Here is a 20,856-nt window from a genome sequence, read left to right on the forward strand (position 1 = left end):
GAAAAGAAAATTGAGAATGCGCTAGGTGACGATCAGTTTGGCTTTAGGAAAAGTAAAGGGATGAGAGAGGCAATTCTGACGTTACGGCTAATAATGGAAGCAAGGCTAAAGAAAAATCAAGACACTTTAATAGGATTTGTCAACCTGGAAAAAGCGTTCGACAATATAAAATGGTGCAAGCTATTCGAGATTCTGAAAAAAATAGGGGTAAGCTATAGGGAGAGACGGATCATATACAATATGTACAACAACCAAGAGGGAAAAATAAGAGTGGATGATCAAGAACGAAGTGCTCGTATTAAGAAGGGTGTAAGACAAGGCTGTAGCCTTTCGCCCCTACTCTTCAATCTGTACATAGAGGAAGCAATGATGAAAATAAAAGAAAGGTTCAGGAGTGGAATTAAAATACAAGGTGAAAGGATATGAATGATACGATTCGCTGATGACATTGCTATCCTGAGTGAAAGTGAAGAAGAATTAAATGATCTGCTGAACGGAATGAACAGTCTAATGAGTACACAGTATGGTTTGAGAGTAAATCGGAGAAAGATGAAGGCAATGAGAAGTAGTAGAAATGAGAACAGCGAGAAACTTAACATCAGGATTGATGGTCACGAAGTCGATGAAGTTAAGGAATTCTGCTACCTAGGCAGTAAAATAACCAATGACGGACGGAGCAAGGAGGATATCAAAAGCAGACTCGCTATGGCAAAAAAGGCATTTCTGGCCAAAAGAAGTCTACTAATATCAAATACCGGCCTTAATGTGAGGAATAAATTTCTGAGGATGTATATCTGGAGTACAGCATTGTATGGTAGTGAAACATGGACTGTGGGAAAACTGGAACAGAAGAGAATCGAAGCATTTGAGATGTGGTGCTATAGACGAATGTTGAAAATTAGGTGGACTGATAAGGTAAGGAATTAAGAGGTTCTACGCAGAATCGGAGAGGAAAGGAATATGTGGAAAACACTGATAAGGAGAAGGGACAGGATGATAGGACATCTGCTAAGACATGAGGGAATGACTTCCATGGTACTAGAGGGAGCTGTAGAGGGCAAAAACTGTAGAGGAAGACAGAGATTGGAATACGTCAAGCAAATAATTGAGGACGTAGGTTGCAGGTGCTACTCTGAGATGAAGAGGTTAGCACAGGAAAGGAATTCGTGGCGGGCCGCATCAAACCAGTCAGTAGACTGACGATTTAAAAAAAAAAAAAAAAAAAAAATATATATATATATATATATATATATATATATATATATATATATATATATATATATATATATATATATATATATATAGAGGGAAGCATTCCACGCAGGAGAAATATATCTAAACACAAAGATGACGTGATTTACCATACAAAAGCACTGGCAGGTCGATAGAGACACAAACAAACACAATCATACTCACAAAATTCAAGCTTTCGCAACAAACGGTTGCTTCATCAGGAAAGAGGGAAGGAGAGGGAAAGACGAATGGATGTGGGTTTTAAGGGAGAGGGTAAGGAGTCATTCCAATCCCGGGAGCGGAAAGACTTACCTTAGGGGGAAAAAGGACAGGTATACACTCGCACACACACCCATATCCAACCACACATACAAAGACACAAGCAGACATTTGTAAAGGCAAAGAGATTCGGCAGAGATGTCGGTCGAGGCAGAAGTACAGAGGCAAAGATGTAGTTGAAAGACAGGTGAGGTATGAGCGGCGGCAACTTGAAATTAGCGGAGGTTGAGGTCTGGCGGATAACGAGAAGAGAGGATATACTGAAGGGCAGGTTCCCATCTCCGGAGTTCTGACAGGTTGGTGATAGTGGGAAGTATCCAGATAACGCGGACGGTGTAACACTGTGCCAAGATGTGCTGGCCGTGCACCAAGGCATGTTTAGCCACAGGGTGATCCTCATTACCAACAAACACTGTCTGCCTGTGTCCATTCATGCGAATGGGCAGTTTGTTGCTGGTCATTCCCACATAAAAAGCTTCAGTGTAGGCAGGTCAGTTTGTAAATCACATGAGTGCTTTCACACGTGGCTCTGCCTTTGATCGTGTACACCTTACGGGTTACAGGACTGGAGTAGGTGGTGATGGGAGGGTGCATGGGACAGGTTTTACACCGGGGGCGGTTACAAGGATAGGAGCCAGAGGGTAGGGAAGGTGGTTTGGGGATTTCATAGGGATGAACTACGAGGTTATGAAGGTTAGGTGGACAGCGGAAAGACACTCTTGGTGGAGTGGGGAGGATTTCATGAAGGATGGATCTCATTTCAGGGCAGGATTTGAGGAAGTCGTATCCCTGCTGGATAGCCACATTCAGAGTCTGATCCAGTCCCGGAAAGTATCCTGTCACAAGTGGGGCACTTTTGTGGTTCTTCTGTGGGAGGTTCTGGGTTTGAGGGGATGAGGAAGTGGCTCTGGTTATTTGCTTCTGTACCAGGTCGGGAGGGTAGTTATGGGATGCGAAAGCTGTTGTCAGGTTGTTGGTGTAATGGTTCAGGGATTCCGGACTGGAGCATATTCGTTTGCCACGAATACCTAGGCTGTAGGGGAGGGACCGTTTGATGTGGAATGGGTGGCAGCTGTCATAATGCAGGTACTGTTGCTTGTTGGTGGGTTTGATGTGGACGGACGTGTGAAGCTGGCCATTGGAAAGATGGAGGTCAACGTCAAGGAAAGTGGCATGGGATTTGGAGTAGGACCAGGTGAATCTGATGGAACCAAAGGAGTTGAGGTTGGAGAGGAAATTCTGGAGTTCTTCTTCACTGTGAGTCCAGATCATGAAGATGTCATCAATAAATCTTTGGGTTGGCAGGCCTGGGTAACCAAGAAGGCTTCCTCTAAGCGACCCATGAATAGGTTGGCGTACGAGGGGGCCATCCTGGTACCCATGGCTGTTCCCTTTAATTGTTGGTATGTCTTTCCTTCAAAGGTGAAGAAGTTGTGGGTCAGGATGAAGCTGGCTAAGGTAATGAGGAAAGAGGTTTTAGGTAGGGTGGCAGGTGATCGGCGTGAAAGGAAGTGCTCCATCGCAGCGAGGCCCTGGACGTGCGGAATATTTGTGTATAAGGAAGTGGCATCAATGGTTACAAGGATGGTTTCTGGGGGTAACAGATTGGGTAAGGATCCAGGCGTTCGAGAAAGTGGTTGGTGTCTTTGATGAAGGATGGGAGACTACATGTAATGGGTTGAAGGTGTTGATCTACGTATGCAGAGATACGTTCTGTGGGGACTTGGGTAAGTAGCTACAATGGGGCGGCCGGGATGATTGGGTTTGTGAATTTTAGGAAGAAGGTAGAAGGTAGGGGTGCGGGGTGTCGGTGGGGTCAGGAGGTTGATGGAGTCAGGTGAAAGGTTTTGTAGGGGGCCTAAGGTTCTGAGGATTCCCTGAAGCTCTGCCTGGACATCAGGAATGGGATTACATTGGCAAACTTTGTATGTGGTGTTGTCTGTAAGCTGACGCAGTCCCTCAGCCACATACTCCCGACGATCAAGTACCACGGTCGTGGAACCCTTGTCCGCCGGAAGAATGACGATGGATCGGTCAGCCTTCAGGTCACGGATAGCTTGTGCTTCAGCAGTGGTGATGTTGGGAGTAGGATTAAGGTTTTTTAAGAAGGATTGAGAAGCAAGGCTGGAAGTCAGAAATTCCTGGAAGGTTTGGAGAGGGTGATTTTGAGGAAGAGGAGGTGGGTCCCGCTGTGACGGAGGACAGAACTGTTCCAGGCAGGGTTCAATTTGGATAGTGTCTTGGGGAGTTGGATCATTAGGAGTAGGATTAGGATCATTTTTCTTCGTGGCAAAGTGATATTTCCAGCAGAGAGTACGAGTAGAACAGTAAATCTTTCCTCTCCCACATCCACACCGGCTGTGCACAGCATCCTCCTACAGGCCAACCGCAAATTAGAACAGCATGCCACCCTCCAACCTCAAAAAACTATCCAATCTCCTGGTTTCCCACCTCCGGAAAGGCAACTCACTCACCCTTCACAACCTTTCCAGCAAACCTCAACCTCCTCTCATTGCACACAAACCCAGTCTCTCCCATCTACTCAATCTCCCACTTCCAGCTCCACTCCCTCCAAAACCTCAAAATTCCAATCAACACAATCTGGAACCACAACACCCCAATTCAGTAGTTAACCTTTCCTCCAAACCTCTCTCCCAATCTGAAAGCTCTGTCCTATCCAAAGGCCTCACCTTCAGCCCCACTCCCAGATACAACCAAACAGCCCTCGTCAAAGATTTACTGTCCTACACTCGTACTCTCTGCTGGAAATATCACTTTGCCACGAAGAAAAATGATCCTAATCCTACTCCTAATGATCCAACTCCCCAAGACACTATCCAAATTGAACCCTGCCTGGAACAGTTCCGTCCTCCGTCACAGCGGGACCCACCTCCTCTTTCTCAAAATCACCCTATCTATGGATTGAGGTGCAAGCCCTCGTAAGGGGCTTGAGGTTTTTAGGAGGGACTACAGGTCAGTTTGAATCACAGGGATAGGATCTTGGTGGTAGATGCTGCATGTAGAGGAGTCAGAAAGCAGGCGTAGACCTTCACTAACATATTCCTGTCAGTCAAGTACCACAGTGGTAGATCCTTTGTCTGCTGGAAGGATAATGATGGAGTCAAAGCTTTTAGGGAACATAGAGCCTGGAGTTCTGCAGAGGACAGGTTAGGATCATGTTGCAGGGACCTCAGGAAGGGTTGTGAAGCAATGCTAGATGTGAAGAATTCTTGGAAGGCTTGTAAGGGATGATTCTGAGGTTGTGGTGATGGATCAAGTTGGGATTGTGGTCGTTTCCTTCTCATGCCATCTGGTAAGTCTTCTCTGACCCGGGGTTCTGGGTGACTTTCCTCAACTGTACCTCTTTCCCTAAACCTCTCCAATCTTTTTTGTTCATCCTTCTTCCTTCCCCTTCACCTCTTCTGCCATAAGAGTTAAACCTTTTTGTGCATGTGTTCTCCTGCCACCACTTAGTGAGTAGATCTTATATCTATCCATTTACATTTACATTCAATTGTCAGTACCTGATTATTTTTGTTGTTATTTTATATGTAATTTTTGTTAAATGTACTGGCTAAAGACTTCTTTGATTTAGTTGAGACATGCACAGAGGTGATACACATTAACATTCTTGAAATGTGGGTTACAAAATTAAAGCAAACAATTATCACAGAGAGTCAGCTCTTCCATAAAGGGCTACAGCAAGATCTGCCTAAACTAATTAAAGTGTACAGTGTGCTGAATATGTAATTCAGTAAAAATAAGTTCAGTTCAACCCTGCCTCTCAAGAAGAAATTATTCATGTTTAATACTGTGTCTGGATGACATGAATCTGCTTCTATGAATGTGAATTTTCTTTGCCCTTCTGAGCCTTGCCACAAGTATTCTGATTCCACAGTAAATGAATTTTGAGGATGTTATGCAACACCAATTTCTGTTAGTTTAAAGGCATTTTCAACTCTGAAAATTTTCACCACAACTGGAAATACTCGAATTTACATCAGCTATAACACATTTACTAATCTTGCATCTGGAATCTATTCAAAATAAATTCAAATGTGGAAAGAGATGATGAGTCCCCAGAATTCCAAACTTTTTTAAGCAGTGGCCTTAACAGAAGCATCATAAGCTGAATTAAAAATTAATTTCAAAATATGGATGAGAAGAATTACAAAGCTGCAAGAAAGGAGTGGGAAGTAGCACTGCAGTTGCAAATTTCAATACCTTTGTATGTGTCTTCTTTTGCCACTGCTTGGAGAGTAGATTTTTTATCTATCTAATTACATTATATTGGATGGAGTAAGTTTTAATGGCATGATTTATGGAAGTTTTTGTATTCTCTGTAAAAGTTCATCATTTATACAATGACAAACAGGAGAAAACATTGCTGCTCCTTGATAATGCACCAACTCATCCAACATGTTATATCTTAAAGAAAAAGGACATGTTCATAAAAGTTGTTCGTGCACCTAATGTAACCTCCTTATTACAGCCTGTGGATCAAGGGGTCAAGGTGTTATTAAGAGTTTCAAACAGTATTGCAGAAAAGAATTGTTGTGTAAGTTAGTGTTAGAAAGAGAGGAGGATGGAGAAGAAAGTCTGTTTTGAAATCATAAGAATATTGATTTGAAAGATCCATCATACACAGTTTAGAGCAGCTGGGGATAATGTATAGGAACATCATTTGAAAAAACCCTGGAATAAAATTTTGAATATGGTGGAAAGTTCTCAAAGTATAATTGTAAATAAAGATCAGAATGATATGCCTGAAGTGCTTGATATGTTAAAAGAACTCAATAGCCATGAATATGATCGGGAAGATGTAAGACATTCAAGGATGGATAAGAGTTTATGATGCAGAGCCAGGGCATCAACACATGGAGGATAGTAAAATTGTAAACCACATCACTGATAAAGTTGACACAGCCAACATCTCATCAACTTGCGGTCCAGAAAGTGAAGATGAAAATATATCAGCTGTTTCTGGAACATTTACATGTTTCAATACTGCCTTGTGACAGTTTGAAGCTCAAGCAAAAGCGATCAACATTAGATATCTGTCCTGAAAAATGTGCGTGACTTAGTTGCTCATAAACAGGTAGGCTTGCTTAGACAAAACAAAATTAAGGACATTTTGTAGCATAGTTCTACACACATGTACTGTACATGTAAATGCATATGTATTACATATTTCCTGTCTACCTGGCTGTACTGCAACATTCCTACTGTATTTGGCTTTGTAATAATAAAACAGATTCATGTTATTATAAATTTATGTAGTCTTTATTAGTTAATACAACTATAGAGCTTGATTATCTGAATAAACTGGTTTTCCGAACACTCATGTCTCCCAATTATTTCAGATAACTGACACTCTCATTTCTATCAATATAATCATTTCACTTCAATGCATTTAATTTATTTCACATCTACATATTACTTTTAACCAATAATGTGGGACAGGTATGAGCAAAAATGTGGGCTTTCTCACAGCATAAACTGAATATAAATTTTTAGTTAACTAGTTTGAACTGAAGTATTTTTTCCTTCTGTATCTACCAAAATGAAGTTGCAGAACTATTTGAAATGTGGATGATGTGTGAAGTCACCAATATGTTATAAGGAACAGGTGGAGTTAGAGAAAGTGTAACAGTAAGAACTTCATGGACAGATTTGATCTGAACCAGTAAAAATGACCCATTGAGTTGCAGACAGGCACAACGAAAAGACTGCTACACATTACAGCTTTCAGCCAAAGGCTTTTTCAGCAAAGAAGGCACACACACACTCACACAAGTGAGCAAACCTCATGCACACATAACTGGTACCACTGGTAGCTCTGACCGGAAACCCAGCTATCCCTCCTCTTCCCCGTCACACTCCAAATTGCTACTCATATGACAGTCACATTCTGGTCAGAGCTGCCGGTGGTAGTGATCATGTGTGTGTGACATGTTACTTGCTTGTGTGTGCTTTCTTTGCTGATGTAGGCTTTGGCCAAAAGTTATAATGTGCAACAGCTATTTCACTGTGCCAGTGTCAAACTCAGTGGCAGTTTATCATTTTCCTAATACTGTTGATGTTCCAAGCTGGTGCTTCCATTGTTTGATCTGAACAAGTTAAGGACATGGATTCTAATCAATAAATTAATGATAAGCAGGAAGATTTCAGTCTTGATAATGGAGTTAACCTCCCCTACAGCTGAAGCTCTACTCTTTTCTTTTTTGGTGTGCAGACAGAGTTTATACAATGGCGAACATACACGTGCCAATCAATCAGACAAATAAGGATGCATTCTGAGAAGAGCTACAAGATATCTTTTCAAAGCTACCTAACAGGATTTCGGTTCCTTGGATGGTATGGAAATAAAACATCACAAGATTATTGGGTACTACCCAGCTCACAGGAGAACCAACTGCAATGGAGAGAGACTAGTGGAGTTATGCAGAGCATTCAATCTGGTCCTCAACTCAACTTCTTTCAAACACCTCCCCAGGAAACAGAAGACCTGGACATCTCCAAACTCCAACCTAAGCGAATTCCAAACTGACCATGTCACCATACCATGGAAAGAAAAATGGGAGATCCAGAACATAAAAGTCACTACCTTCTGAAGATCAGAGTTAGAGTAACTCCAAGAAATACCAAGATGGTTACTCCCACAAAAAATCATAAGTTTAACAGAGAAAGCTAAGAAGCAGCCAAGAATTCATCCACAATTTGCAAACTTTAAATCTGGAGAATTGGGAACATGTACAAGAAGTTACACACAAAGCAGCTAATGATACTGTCCCACTCCCAAAATCAAGAAAGATGGGATGAAGAATGTGATGTAGCAGTACAGCTAAGACAGGCTACAAATGGCAGAAATGGAACTGTCACAAAAATGAACAGGCTCAACTCATTGAACATGAGAAAATCTGCATAAAAAACCACACGCAGGGTGAAGCGTGTGTTTCATAAGAATCAGTTGGTACAAATTGAACAAAACTTCTAAAAAATAACACTAACTTCTTCTACAAAACCTGCATGCACAATCTGAAGATCACATGCGTGGACGCGTGCGTGCACACACACACACACACAGTTCCAAAGAAAAACTAGCAAGTTATTTTGGATGTGTCCTCATCTGTAAGGTTCTACAGACTGCATTTGTTTAAGAAAACAATCCAAACACTCACTCAGATTCGTCTCCACCTATGAAGGAAGAAATCAGGAAGAACATCCAAGCACTGAGTGATGAGAAGGTACCGAGTGAAAACCAGATAATTGCTGAACTGTGGAAGCATGCCGGGGACAAGACAATTGATAAATTTGTTGCAGTTATCCAAAAAATTTGGGGGAGCAAAAAGGTTCCAAGTGAATGGACCGCTGCTGTACGTAATTTATTTACTACATGCAGACACAACAGATGTGAACAACTAATGTGCCACTTATGCCAACAACTTATGAGATCCTCTCAAAAGCTCTACAGAGTAGGGTGGAACAAGAAATCGATCCACAGCTGAGGAAATACCAAGAGGGTTTCAGGAAGGGATGATTATGTATTGAGCAGACTATGAATCTGAAGTCCATGCTTGAAGCATGGAAGCTGAAATTCAGGTTTTAAGTCTTGGATTTTTTGAGATTGCAAGGACAGCACATAATAAAGTTGGTTCACTGATTAAAATGAAAGAACACTTTCACTGGTAACACACAAACAAACAGTTCAAGTTATGACATGAAATAAAAAAATAAGAGCCACTTCTGGTTGAATGACTCAATTCTCACTATAGTCCAAATTGGTGTACTAGTTCGGTGCTGGTCAATGTCCAGATGATGTCATAGACAGTGATCCTGCCAGTGTCTGGTGTGCTCAGGCGGTTGCAGGTTGGTGTGTTGGTTGGAGTCCTGAGCCGTGCTAGATCCACATCCCATCAGAGACTGGGATGGTACTGAAGACTGCTGTTGAAGATCACTACTAATGGATGAGCTGCAAGGAGCAACCAGTGTTGAGCCTGGGGAAGAGCGAGTGCCACTGGCTTATGGTCATGCAAGACGTTAAGTAATCTGACAGAAGGATTTTCTTGAGGGACACTTGAGATGTGGATATGTGTCATGTAGACAAAATGAGCTGGTGGATTTGTAGCGCTGTGGTTCACTGTGCGTACTGCTGGCAAGTGATGCTGGTGCCTCTTGTGGAGTCTGCTGGAGTTTGGTGAGTACAGAGAGAGATGCTTATGTTGCTGTTGCTCTCTGGCTTGCACACAGTGGGATGTGTTGCTGTTGTCATCTGGTGTGTACACGGAGTGGTGTGTATGACCAAAGCTGGGTCTGCCACATATGTCTCACTTTGATGGAGGACACCTAGGGGAATGGCAATCTGCCACCTGCGGATGTGTTCTGTGTCTGATGTTTGGCCAGTATTTGGCCAGGCAAGTGGCCAAATACTACATCAGGAACAGAAAAGTTGTGGTGATCTTCGTTGGTTTCAGGAAGGTGTGTGATTCAATTACTTGAACCACCCTGTTTAAAATACTTGAAGAGTTGACTTGGATAATAAGTCAAAAGTGATTATCTGGAAGACCATAATCAATACCAACTCCAAAGTGAAGTTAAGGGGAAAGATGTCTGATACCTTTGAAATCAGGACAGGAGTGGTATAATGAGATAGACTATAGCGTCTGCCCTTCAACTGTGGTTTAGGAAGGCTAACATGAGAATGACGGAATGGAATGAACAGTTCAGGGGTAGAAAACATGGTAAGGTAGGCTACAAGTACATACATGAGTCTTAAAACCAACTGCCCAACCCTTGCAGACAATCTTGTGATCTTTTAAGACTGCACATATGTCAGCAAAACAACTTAACTGACCAAAGACACAGTCAGCAAAGGCTGCATTTTCAAATCTCCTCTGAGAAGTTGTGCTTTATGACAAACATAAAATCAGGATCAAAATACCTTGAGGACAGACAAAGAAAATTAAGCAGGCAGAAAAGTATAAAATCTAGTTAAATGGATAGAGCCTAACCTATCAGACAAAATAGCCTTTGTACTACACATTAATAAAATGGAAATGGCCTTTTGTGGTGGAATATGCTGTTAATCTAGAAATACATATTTCACCTCTTCCTCACAAGGAATGAAAGATGACCATGTATAAAAAAAGTTATTTACTTACTTATTATGGAGCACTTCGTACTGTGCACACGTTGGGTTGATGGTTGTACAGAGTTGGAGCTTATGCTTTGACATCACGGATTGGCGGTGTTTTGGAGGGCAGAAAACAATAAGCGATGCCTACAATGACAATGTCCAAAAACAGTTGAAAGAAACTGAAGATATATGTCATTACAGTCTCTTCTGTTCTGTTCTGATACTTACTATGGAGATGATGTTCTGATTAATAAGAGATATGTTGTAATTGTTATATACGATCAACAAAATATGAAAGAGTTCTTTAAAAAGCAGTTATGTCACTTCACAGTGTGTTGGCATAGATATGAGCTCTCTTACAATGTTTTACCATTTTTAGATAGAAAAGAAACCATGTGGCACTGCATAGCAAGTCCACAGCCTCTAGAAACTAAGAGAAGGCACTGTAAGAAAATAAAGGTAAAAAGTTATCACAAAAAGCATTAGGGTGACAGATCATTAGTGAAGTTGTTAACTGAATTACAATACATAACTTGAGACTCAATTACAATACATAACTTGAATCATGATACTTCACCTCTCCACTAACTAAAGGTATCTACAATGTGAGACTGGTATCCTTAAATGCCAAAATTAGACAGTACTGCACTGTTGTTACACCAAAGACTCTAAATGTGTCAGAGAAACTTACAATGAACAAGAAATATGTAGTGAAAAGACTTGAGACCAAAGAAAGAAAGACTCTGAGAGAAATCCTAGGTTCCATCAAAGAAAACAGTGCACATACAGATGGCATCTCAACCAAGAACCAAATAAACACATGTAGAAGATATGGGACATGATTTGGAAAAAAAAGCATTGCCTTTTATGGTCTTGTTGTGTGAATGAGCCCAGAAAGGATATCTAAAATGATATTAACCTACTTTGAAGATAAGACAACCAAAGGGGCAAGGTTCACAAAAGTTGAAAAAGATACAAGAAATGGAAATTTCTTCTAAAGATATCTAGGAGTGTGATCCGCTTAAGGAAAAATTAGGAATGCACAAAGGTTTCCTGGAAGAGCCAAAGCTGAAAAGAGGGAAGATGTGGATGTGGACATGTGGACATTCCACAGCGATCCAGGAAATATCTGTCTTGCTATAAATCCAGTCATGACACACAGAAGTTTATTAACCAGGTAATTAATTTCAGTCAATGATGACCATCTTCAGATCTGAACACTCCAGTACATTACATAATTTGTCTCATTGTGTATATAGATGGTGCAGCCACATTAATCAGCCATACAGGCTTTTTCAAGAATTTAAAAAATTTTCTCAGTATCTTGGGCACTATTATGCCAGACATAGCATACTTTCTTAGTCTCAATCTCTTTCTCACACATTGTTGGTTCTGACTGCATTGACCACTCAGTTTCTTGATATGACTACCCATTCCTTCAGAACACTATTCATACATCTTGTAATTCTTTTGCTAGAGTTTCCTTGCCTGACAGCATTCAAGCACCATGCACCTGAGTCTTAAGCACAGAATTTCTTCATGATGGATGGTGATAGCATGGTATGCAGTGATAGAGGGCAGTGTGTGTATTCACTGTTTCCCAGGGATCTGCATATTCTCCTTTTAACCAACGTGTCTAGGAAAGGTAGCTGGCCATGTTTTAAAGTTTCATCATAAACTTCATACTGTGGTGGATCAATTTAAATGTCCTAGGGACTTCAAGCTATTTCATTCCATGTGGCCATGCCATAAAGCATCATCCGTGTATTGATAGAAACACACACAGGTGTAACTAGATGCTACTCCATTTGCTACAAAGTGCTTCTTACATGAGTTTGCCACAACAGGAGATAACGGACCACTCACTGCCATGCCTTTGAGAATGTTCATCATACTTTCCACCAAACAGAAAATTTGTTGACATGAAAACATGCATAGAGTGTTCAGTGAAATAAACGTCAAATTTTTCTGTGTTTAGTTCCAACGATTCAGAAAGTAGACTTCATAAAAAATGCTATTTGTCCACCACAGCTGTAAAATGCTAAGAGAATGCAAATTTCATGGAATAAAAATGTGGACTCTGAAAAACAAAAGAGCATCAAGGGGTGTTGTGAACAACAGAAATCAAACTTGGTAAAAATACAGTAAAAACAACCTTTTTACACTTTTTAGTGTGCTGACCCAAAAAAGTATAAAATGCAGGAAAGTGTAAAATACAGAAAGGCATAGGAAACACAACAAGCCATTGGTTTTGTGCCTATTGTCCTCTGTTTACGAATACTGCCAACTTTAGTGTTTTAACAAGAATTGTATTAAAAGTTTTATTTATCATAATTTTATAACAGTTATCAATAATAAGTCTCACATTAGAACATTAATATCTTCTTAATGTGGTTTCACAAAAGACTTTTGCTTCTGTGTCTTATTTACACAGTTGGATACAATTGAAATGAAGAAGGAAATGCGTGTTTGTGTATGTTAGCACTCAGCAACTGCCTTCTTGATAATCACAGAGCCAGTGGCTGAGTGCTGGTACACACAAATGTATGTGAGTGAGGGTTTCCCTCTTCATTCCAATCATGTCCAATGGTGTAAATAAAATATGGAAGCAAAAGTATTTCATGAAACCCCATGAAAATGATATTCATGTTCTAATGTGAGTCTCATTATTGATAATAACTATAAAATGACATTAAATAAAACTTGTAACACAACACTGGTTAAAACATTAAAGTCTGCTGTCTTTGTAAACTGTGACAAGAGGCACTAAATTTGCAGCTTGTTGTCGATAAGACCACTCGGTTCAGGGATGTTCTGGGTGAGAAAGGGAGTCGAAATTGCCATCATGTTGTGGAGTATTTTGAGAAGGAATGTTTACATCTGACATCAGGTTGTGGCATCTTGAGACAGCGCACCTAGTACTGATTAGTGTATTCCACATGGAAGTAACAACAACTCGTGAAAACCGACTATAGAGACAACCGTCTTCAAAAGCAGTGCTTATTTGTATAAATGACTGTGAAATTAAATTAAAGTTGCTGTAATACAATGCAATGAGTAGAAGGAAGATTGCCAGTTGCATGACTAATGTCAGATTGTGATTATCATTAAAGCAGTGACTCAAGATACTTTCCCATGCTTCCAAACACAGTGAATCTATAATACAGGCGGTAATGACCCAACAAGCCAAGAATGAAAATCTTGCTTACCATACATGGAATTGTTAATGAAGGGAAACCAGTGAATTGAGAGAATATGTCTTCCATTAGGACCAACAAAAAATGAATGTAAAAAGTGCGAAAATATAAAAATGGGGTTTTCCTGTAGTGCTGTGACACTAACAATACTTCACAGTCTGGTTGGAGTCCCGGTAGTTAGTACAAGAAACAACACAGCTTGTTTCACCATAAAAATATGACTGGGTCAGCTGTCAAAATATTGTACAAGGTGTGTAACTTTGCTTCCACCGTCTGCCGATAGGTGGCGACAACGGTAAGCAGCGGTCGAAAGAAACAGATCGCAGACATTAGGCAGTTAGCTTCGACCTCGGTCAACATAACCTCATTCAAACATTAGTCGATGTATGTCTGCATCATAAAGTTGTTCTTGATTGAAAATGTCAGTTTATGAGCCTAATTCTTCTCATTTGCGGGAGGTGTTACTGTTTTGTTTCAATATGAAGAAAACAGCGGCTGAGTCTCATTGAATGCTCTTAAGTACGAGTGGTAAGATGCTATTAGTGGAAGAATGTGTTGTGAGTGGTTTCAATGCTTCAAGAACAGTGATTTTAACATTGTAGACTAGCATAGTGGTGGAAGAGAGAATGTTTTCGAGGATGCAGAATTGGAGACATTGCTGAGTGAAGACTCGGGTCAAACTCAAGAAGAATTGGCACAATTAGTGGGAGTGACACAGCAAGCTATTTCAAAAGAGTCTCAAGGCTAGCTATGGGCATGATTCAGAAAGAAGGAACTTGGGTCCCATGTGAGCTGAAACCAAGAGATGTTGACACTGTTTGTGAACAGTTGCTTCAGAGGCAAAACAGAAGGAATTTCTGCATGGCATTGTGACCGGGGATGAAAAATGGGTTCATTATGATAACCATAAATGCAAAAAATCATGGGGATATCCCGGCCATGCTTCCACGTCGACGACCAAACCGAATATTCACGGCTCCAAGATCATGCTCTGCATTTGGTGGGACCAGCTCGGCACAGTGTACTATGATGTGTTAAAACCAAGTGAAACAATCACAGGTGCTCGTTATCGAACAAAATTAAGGCATTTGAGCAGAGCATTAAAAGATAAACGGCCGCAATACAGCGAGAGGCGCAATAAAGTGAATTTGCAGCATGACAACGCTCGACCCCACATTGCAAAAGAAGTCAAAACGTAATTGGAAATGTTAAAATGGGAAGTCCTACCCCACCTGCTGTATTCTCCAGACATTGCTCCTTCTGACTATCACCTGTTTAGATCAATTGCGCATGGCCTGGATGACCAACACTTCCGATCTCATGAAGAAGTCACAAATTGGATTGATTCGTGAATCGTTTCAAAAGATGAACAATTTTTTCGACACAGGATTCGTACACTGCCCGAAAGATGGGAGAAAGTAGTGGCCAGTGATGGAAAATACTTTGAATGATACATGTGTAACCAATTTGTTTCATTAAAGCTTCAAATGTTGGGGAAAAAACGGTGGAAGCAAAGATGTACATCTTGTACATAAATGGAAAACTCAGCTTTGTACCCAAAAGCACCTTGTTAATTAACAATACTATCAAAATGGACACAAAAATGTTTTCAATGATATTCACAATGATAATAATTTCAATAATAAAAATATGAACAAGAATGAAACCAAATATTAAAGCAATAAAAATAAAACTGACATTAGTGTTTTGATCGCTGGTGTATGGGTGAGCTCTCAATCATGACATTTATGATTTTTAGGAAAACATGTTCATTTTTGAATCTGATCAGGACTAACCAGAAAACTATAATAAACTTACCTGCACGCCCTTTTCTTTGTTCAGCACTTGCACGACTAACCCAAAATTCCTTCAGACGTTGCATTTTGCATATGGGATCATAACTCATCTCCTTCATTTTGCCTGAGTCCACAACAAAACGAATACCATCAATTGTTACAGAAGTCTCAGCAATATTGGTTGAAATGATGCACTTACGTACACCCTCTGGTGCATAATCAAACACCTGGATTCAACACACATATTTATCATAAATTGAGTTGTATAAATCTGGATCCTCTTAGTTTAGACACACAAGAAAGACAAATTAAAAAATGCCATAAGAAAACAAACATGTAGAGAAAACTGTGCAGTTTGATATTATAAACTGGAAATCACAGAAATGTAATCCCAAGTAAACTAGTTGGTGGGTTGTTTAGGGGGAAGAGACCAAACTGTGAGGTCATCGGTCTCAGTAAACTAGTCATAGGATGATCTTGTGATACAGTATTGTTCACAGTTCTGTTCTTCTGATTTGCTTGCTCTGTCTTCTGATTTGGAAGTTTTGAAAATGATATGATCATTATAGTTTTATAAAGTTATCTAGCTACTTATTACCTGTAGCAAAACATCACACCTGTTGATAACTAACTAATGTCACCCGATGGCCATTAATGAATATAACTATGGGGCCTTACACCAACTCTTTTTGACACCATCTCCTCCATCTTTCTCCCTCTGTCCTCACAAATACGTCCCTCTCAACATATGGTTTGAGTATCCTCTTGTCCCCCTGCTCCCCCTCCAACCTATCACAAACAATATACATAAACAATACAAGTTTTGTAAGCTAGGATTAGTATTTTCTACTGTAAACAAACAATGGAAAGTCCAGGATGGAATAACAACAATATGACAAGGACAGATTTCTACTCACCACATAGAGGAGGTGTTAAGTTACAGATGGGCACAATGAAAAAGAGTTCTAAACATTTACGTTTCTTTCTCTGAAAGTTTAAATTTTTAGCAGTCTTTTTCATTGTTCCTGTCTCCAACTTAATGCCTCCTCTATGTGGTGAGTAGCAATCTATCCTTTTTATATTTTTGTTATTTTCTACTTTACGTGTTTCTATTGGAAGAACTACGAAATCTGTCTCTTGAAGATAAGTACTGAGTAGATATTCTGTCTCCTCATTTCAGCTTCATCTACATAAACTATCACGAGGAACGTACATTTTTGCACATACTTTGCTCCGTATTACTCCATAATTCCAACAATCAAAACTCCACGTAGTAATATCAACAATGTAGAAAAAGACAGATTGCTACTTACTGTAAAGATAACCCATTAAGTTGCAGACAGGCACAATTAAAAGACACTTACACATAAGCTTTCAGCCATGGCTTTCATCAAAAAAAGAGAAATACACACCATTCATTCACACAAGCAAGCACACATGACTGGCAGACTCTGGCAGTTTGTCTTTTAATTGTGCCTGTCTACAACTTAGTGCATTATCTTTATGGTAAGTAGCTACCTATCTTTTCCTACATTGTCATTACTCCATAATGCTTTTCATATTCCACATGAAAGCACAAAAGTAGGTACAACAAATAATTATTTATTTTGCATTCAAGACTTCTTTTTATATCATTTCCACAGAATCTATGCATGACAGAAACATTTCTGTCAATTTCGTGAGAGACTTACTTTATCCTGATCTGCAAGTGACAAGGAACTGTGAAGAGTTAACACTATCCATGCCTGTGTTTTATCTGCATATTGCTGGGCTGCTTCAGCAATGGTAGAGATTTCACTCATACCACTCAGGAACATGAGGACATCACCTCTTTCATCTTCTGGGAACAGAATGACACAAAATGTAAAAGATGAACTTTGTTAGATAAGAAACAAAAAAAACTTGCTGTATACAACAATAAGAAATACTTTCTTGGTGAACATGTCTCACATTACTGTAAATACTGTCAGGAAAGAAATTGTGCCTGTAATATATTATGTGAGATTGTGAGTGTAACAACTGAATTTAAATGAGCAAACTGTTTTTTTTTTCCTTTCCATAATATCTTTGACACATAAGTTCTTCAAACTGATTTTTAGCACGCTTATGTTCTCTAATTTGCCTATGAATTTCACCTTTATTTTCATTTGTTCATTTGAAAAATAAAATCCAAGGCTTTATGATCTACTCAAGAGCACACAAGAAAGTTTAAAAGCACAGAAAAGCTGCAACATGACATTTAGTTCATTTACTTATTTGCTGTCATGCAATGCTCCATAACTGAAATGGCATTTAAAAGGAGTCTGTGTTAGTGACAGGGTAACACAGATAAAGTAAAGACTGAATTAATTATTAGGCTCTGTCTACCTTGTTATCAAATAAATAAACTGGCCTGATATCTGTTTGAGGGGCAATGGTATTAAAAAAATTAACCTTTACACTGTCCAATGACCAGGAGCACAATGTCAGCCTGTGGTCCAGTGCAAGAATCACCAATATCTCGAGAGCCTGTTTGTTTGGCATGTGTCTGCTTGTCCCTGTGGTGTAATTATTTTAGGAGTATGCCATGTTCAGTACTCCCTCTACTTCAGAGTTTATGCCACACTTACAGCAGTTTCTTTCTCAATATTTTTTATGTTCTTAGTTTTAACTTGTTTAGTATGGTATATGTAATAAGGGATTTATTTTATGGAAATATAGAGGAGGTAAAATAACCACAGTGAAATGAGTGAAACTCATAGGAAGAAAACCTAAAACTGCTTCATTGAAAGAATAGAATAACACAGTGAGACGAATGATCATTATATGAAAATAAGGTTAAGTAATGTTTCTTTGTGTGTTGATTTGTAAAACAAGGTCAAGGTACCACACAACATGGCATTTTCACACATTGGCTTAATTCTCATATATTGCCTTCGCATACAAGGAAAGAATGAATGGGATGAGCCAGCCCTACCCCCTCTCCTCCTTTCACTTCCCACTTTACCAGCTGATGTAAACTTCAGGTAGTGTCAATCTGAATGCTCAAATATTGTTGGGATATCTTTATGTGTTGGTTTTCTTGTACTCTAACGTGGGCATCTTTGTGAAATCTGTCAAACAGTTATCTGATGACCTCTAAGTGGAATTTCTGGGCAGGAATTTTATTTATGGTGGATTCAATGTACTTACTGTTGGAATTCAATACACACAGATCAACAGTATGAAAAAAATTCTCCTTATGACACCTCACAACAACCACCATAAAACTCGCCCACAGACTAATTGCAATAACTTCACACAAGAAGTACATTCATCATTCCATTCTCTAGTCAGCAACTGCAGGAGAACATATGACATACTGAAACCATCTAAAACACAGGAACCAAGCACATACTGAATGCTAAGTCCACACCTATAAAGTTAATGGTGCTAGAAGCAAGAAGCCATATTGCACGTAGAGCACAGAAACTACAAAAGTCATGTATATTGCACTGCACATTTTGCTCAAGGATAGTTGTATATCTGCTGATAAGTATCATGAATTGTCTTACATGTGACAGAACAAACATGTGACAGAACAATTAAGGATATCTTCATTTTGACAGGCATCAGCTTTTCCCAGTGACATTCTCTCTTCTAAATGAACATTGCTAATTATGGGACTGGAGATGGCATTTCACCTTTGAGGTGCAACTGATCAATGGTACGAACACAGGGCCAGGATGGCTCAATATCTTGAGCTTTTCAGGGGATGCTGAGAGACAGTACCCCTAAGGTTCAGGTTTTGCAAAACCTGTCATCTTACTCTGACACATTAATGATATTTTCACCACATGGATTCATGGTTGACTTGAGAGGTTCAATTTCACAGAACCTCAATTCGCATTTTCCAAGAATAAATTCAGATGGTTTGTTTCTGAACCCACACCACTTTGTTTGCTCTTGCTTGTGAATATTGTGCACTGCACTACAAGTTATTTGACAGAACAATTGAGGATATCTTCATTTTGACAGGCATCAGCTTTTTCCAGTGACATTCTCTCTTCCCAGCTGTTCACCATTCATAGCAAATCTATCTATTCTGAATCAGGTTTTATATACAAGTACACAGCAACTATAGCACTGCTTTTACTTCTCACCATTAGTTAGCACTTCAGCTTGCAAGCAAATTTCCCCAAGTTGAATAATCACCTCATAACCAACAGATAAACAATAACAATGTTACATGTTATCATCTAAATTAAATTACTCCATTCCTTGCCCCCACCCCTCTCCCAAACATCCAGCTGAAACCTTACACTCCTCTTCACCCCAGTTTCATACCATTTAATTCATACTTCTGGATCAACACCAGCTATCATATTCACTCTTGTCACATCCAATGAGCAATCTAGACAATGCTTGATGGAAGATGGAAGACCAGTGAACAATGGTATTAGCAAACTGAATACTTTCTGAATTAGTAACTCAGCCAAGGAAACTTGGACAAGGGAATACAAACAATAACACAAAACTCCAAACAACTACTTCTGAAGTTCACCAATGGAATGTATGGAATAACAAGACCTCATCTTGTACAAAGACAAGACAAAATCCCCCCCCCCCTTTCTTAAAAAAGAGGACAGAGAGAGAGAGAAGAAAGAGAAAAAGAAGCAGTAACTCCTTGCATCAAGACATTTTCTGAAGCAACTGCTTGTCTTTCTGGGAAGAACAAATCCATTTACATGTTTTGGAAGATAAGTAATACTGAAAGAATTTGCTGAAGGTAACTTCCGACAAACCTCTCTCCGTTCTTGACACGCATCATATAAATGGGTCATGTACGATTTCCCCCAACTGTGCCATGACAGGCTCACTGGTGCCATGTTCCTATCCAGTTCTCTTGCTGCCTCTCCCTCGCAACTGCCAGCCACTTTTCCCTCCAGCTCACCTTAGGTAATTATTTACATGTTCCATAGGTCACTTGAGCAACTTTTTTATTGAAATGATGTGGAATGAGGCTCCTCTCACACAACGTTTTGCTCCATTTGGGCTACAGAGCCAGGATCATGTAATTGGCTGAGACAATGTAAATACATGTGTGTATGTCTTTTTGTTACCTAGTTTAGGAAGAACACTGTCAAAAAGATCAGCAACGATTTCAATTTTTTTAAAAATTTCTTTATGAGGCTGTCGACTGCTCAGTGCCTCAACCATATGGTGAATGTTTACACTTTACTTTTTCCTGTATTTA

The 20,856-nt window shown here is 39.6% G+C and overlaps 1 protein-coding gene across 5 annotated transcripts in view; it reads right to left on the minus strand.

The window, feature by feature from the left end:
* The window catches only part of LOC126197430 (probable ATP-dependent RNA helicase DHX34), a 191,449-nt gene that overhangs the window by 100,128 nt on the left and 70,465 nt on the right, over nucleotides 1-20,856 (minus strand). For all 5 annotated transcript variants that reach the window (XM_049934634.1, XM_049934633.1, XM_049934636.1 and 2 more), the window contains 2 exons: nucleotides 17,333-17,481; nucleotides 15,664-15,868 (listed from right to left, as the gene is read on the minus strand). In XM_049934634.1, the coding sequence (XP_049790591.1) occupies nucleotides 15,664-15,868; nucleotides 17,333-17,481 (354 nt within the window). The remainder of the gene's footprint in view (nucleotides 1-15,663; nucleotides 15,869-17,332; nucleotides 17,482-20,856) is intronic.

Source organism: Schistocerca nitens, chromosome 1 (genome assembly GCF_023898315.1).
Source record: "Schistocerca nitens isolate TAMUIC-IGC-003100 chromosome 1, iqSchNite1.1, whole genome shotgun sequence".
Classification (NCBI taxonomy): Eukaryota; Metazoa; Arthropoda; class Insecta; order Orthoptera; family Acrididae; genus Schistocerca; species Schistocerca nitens.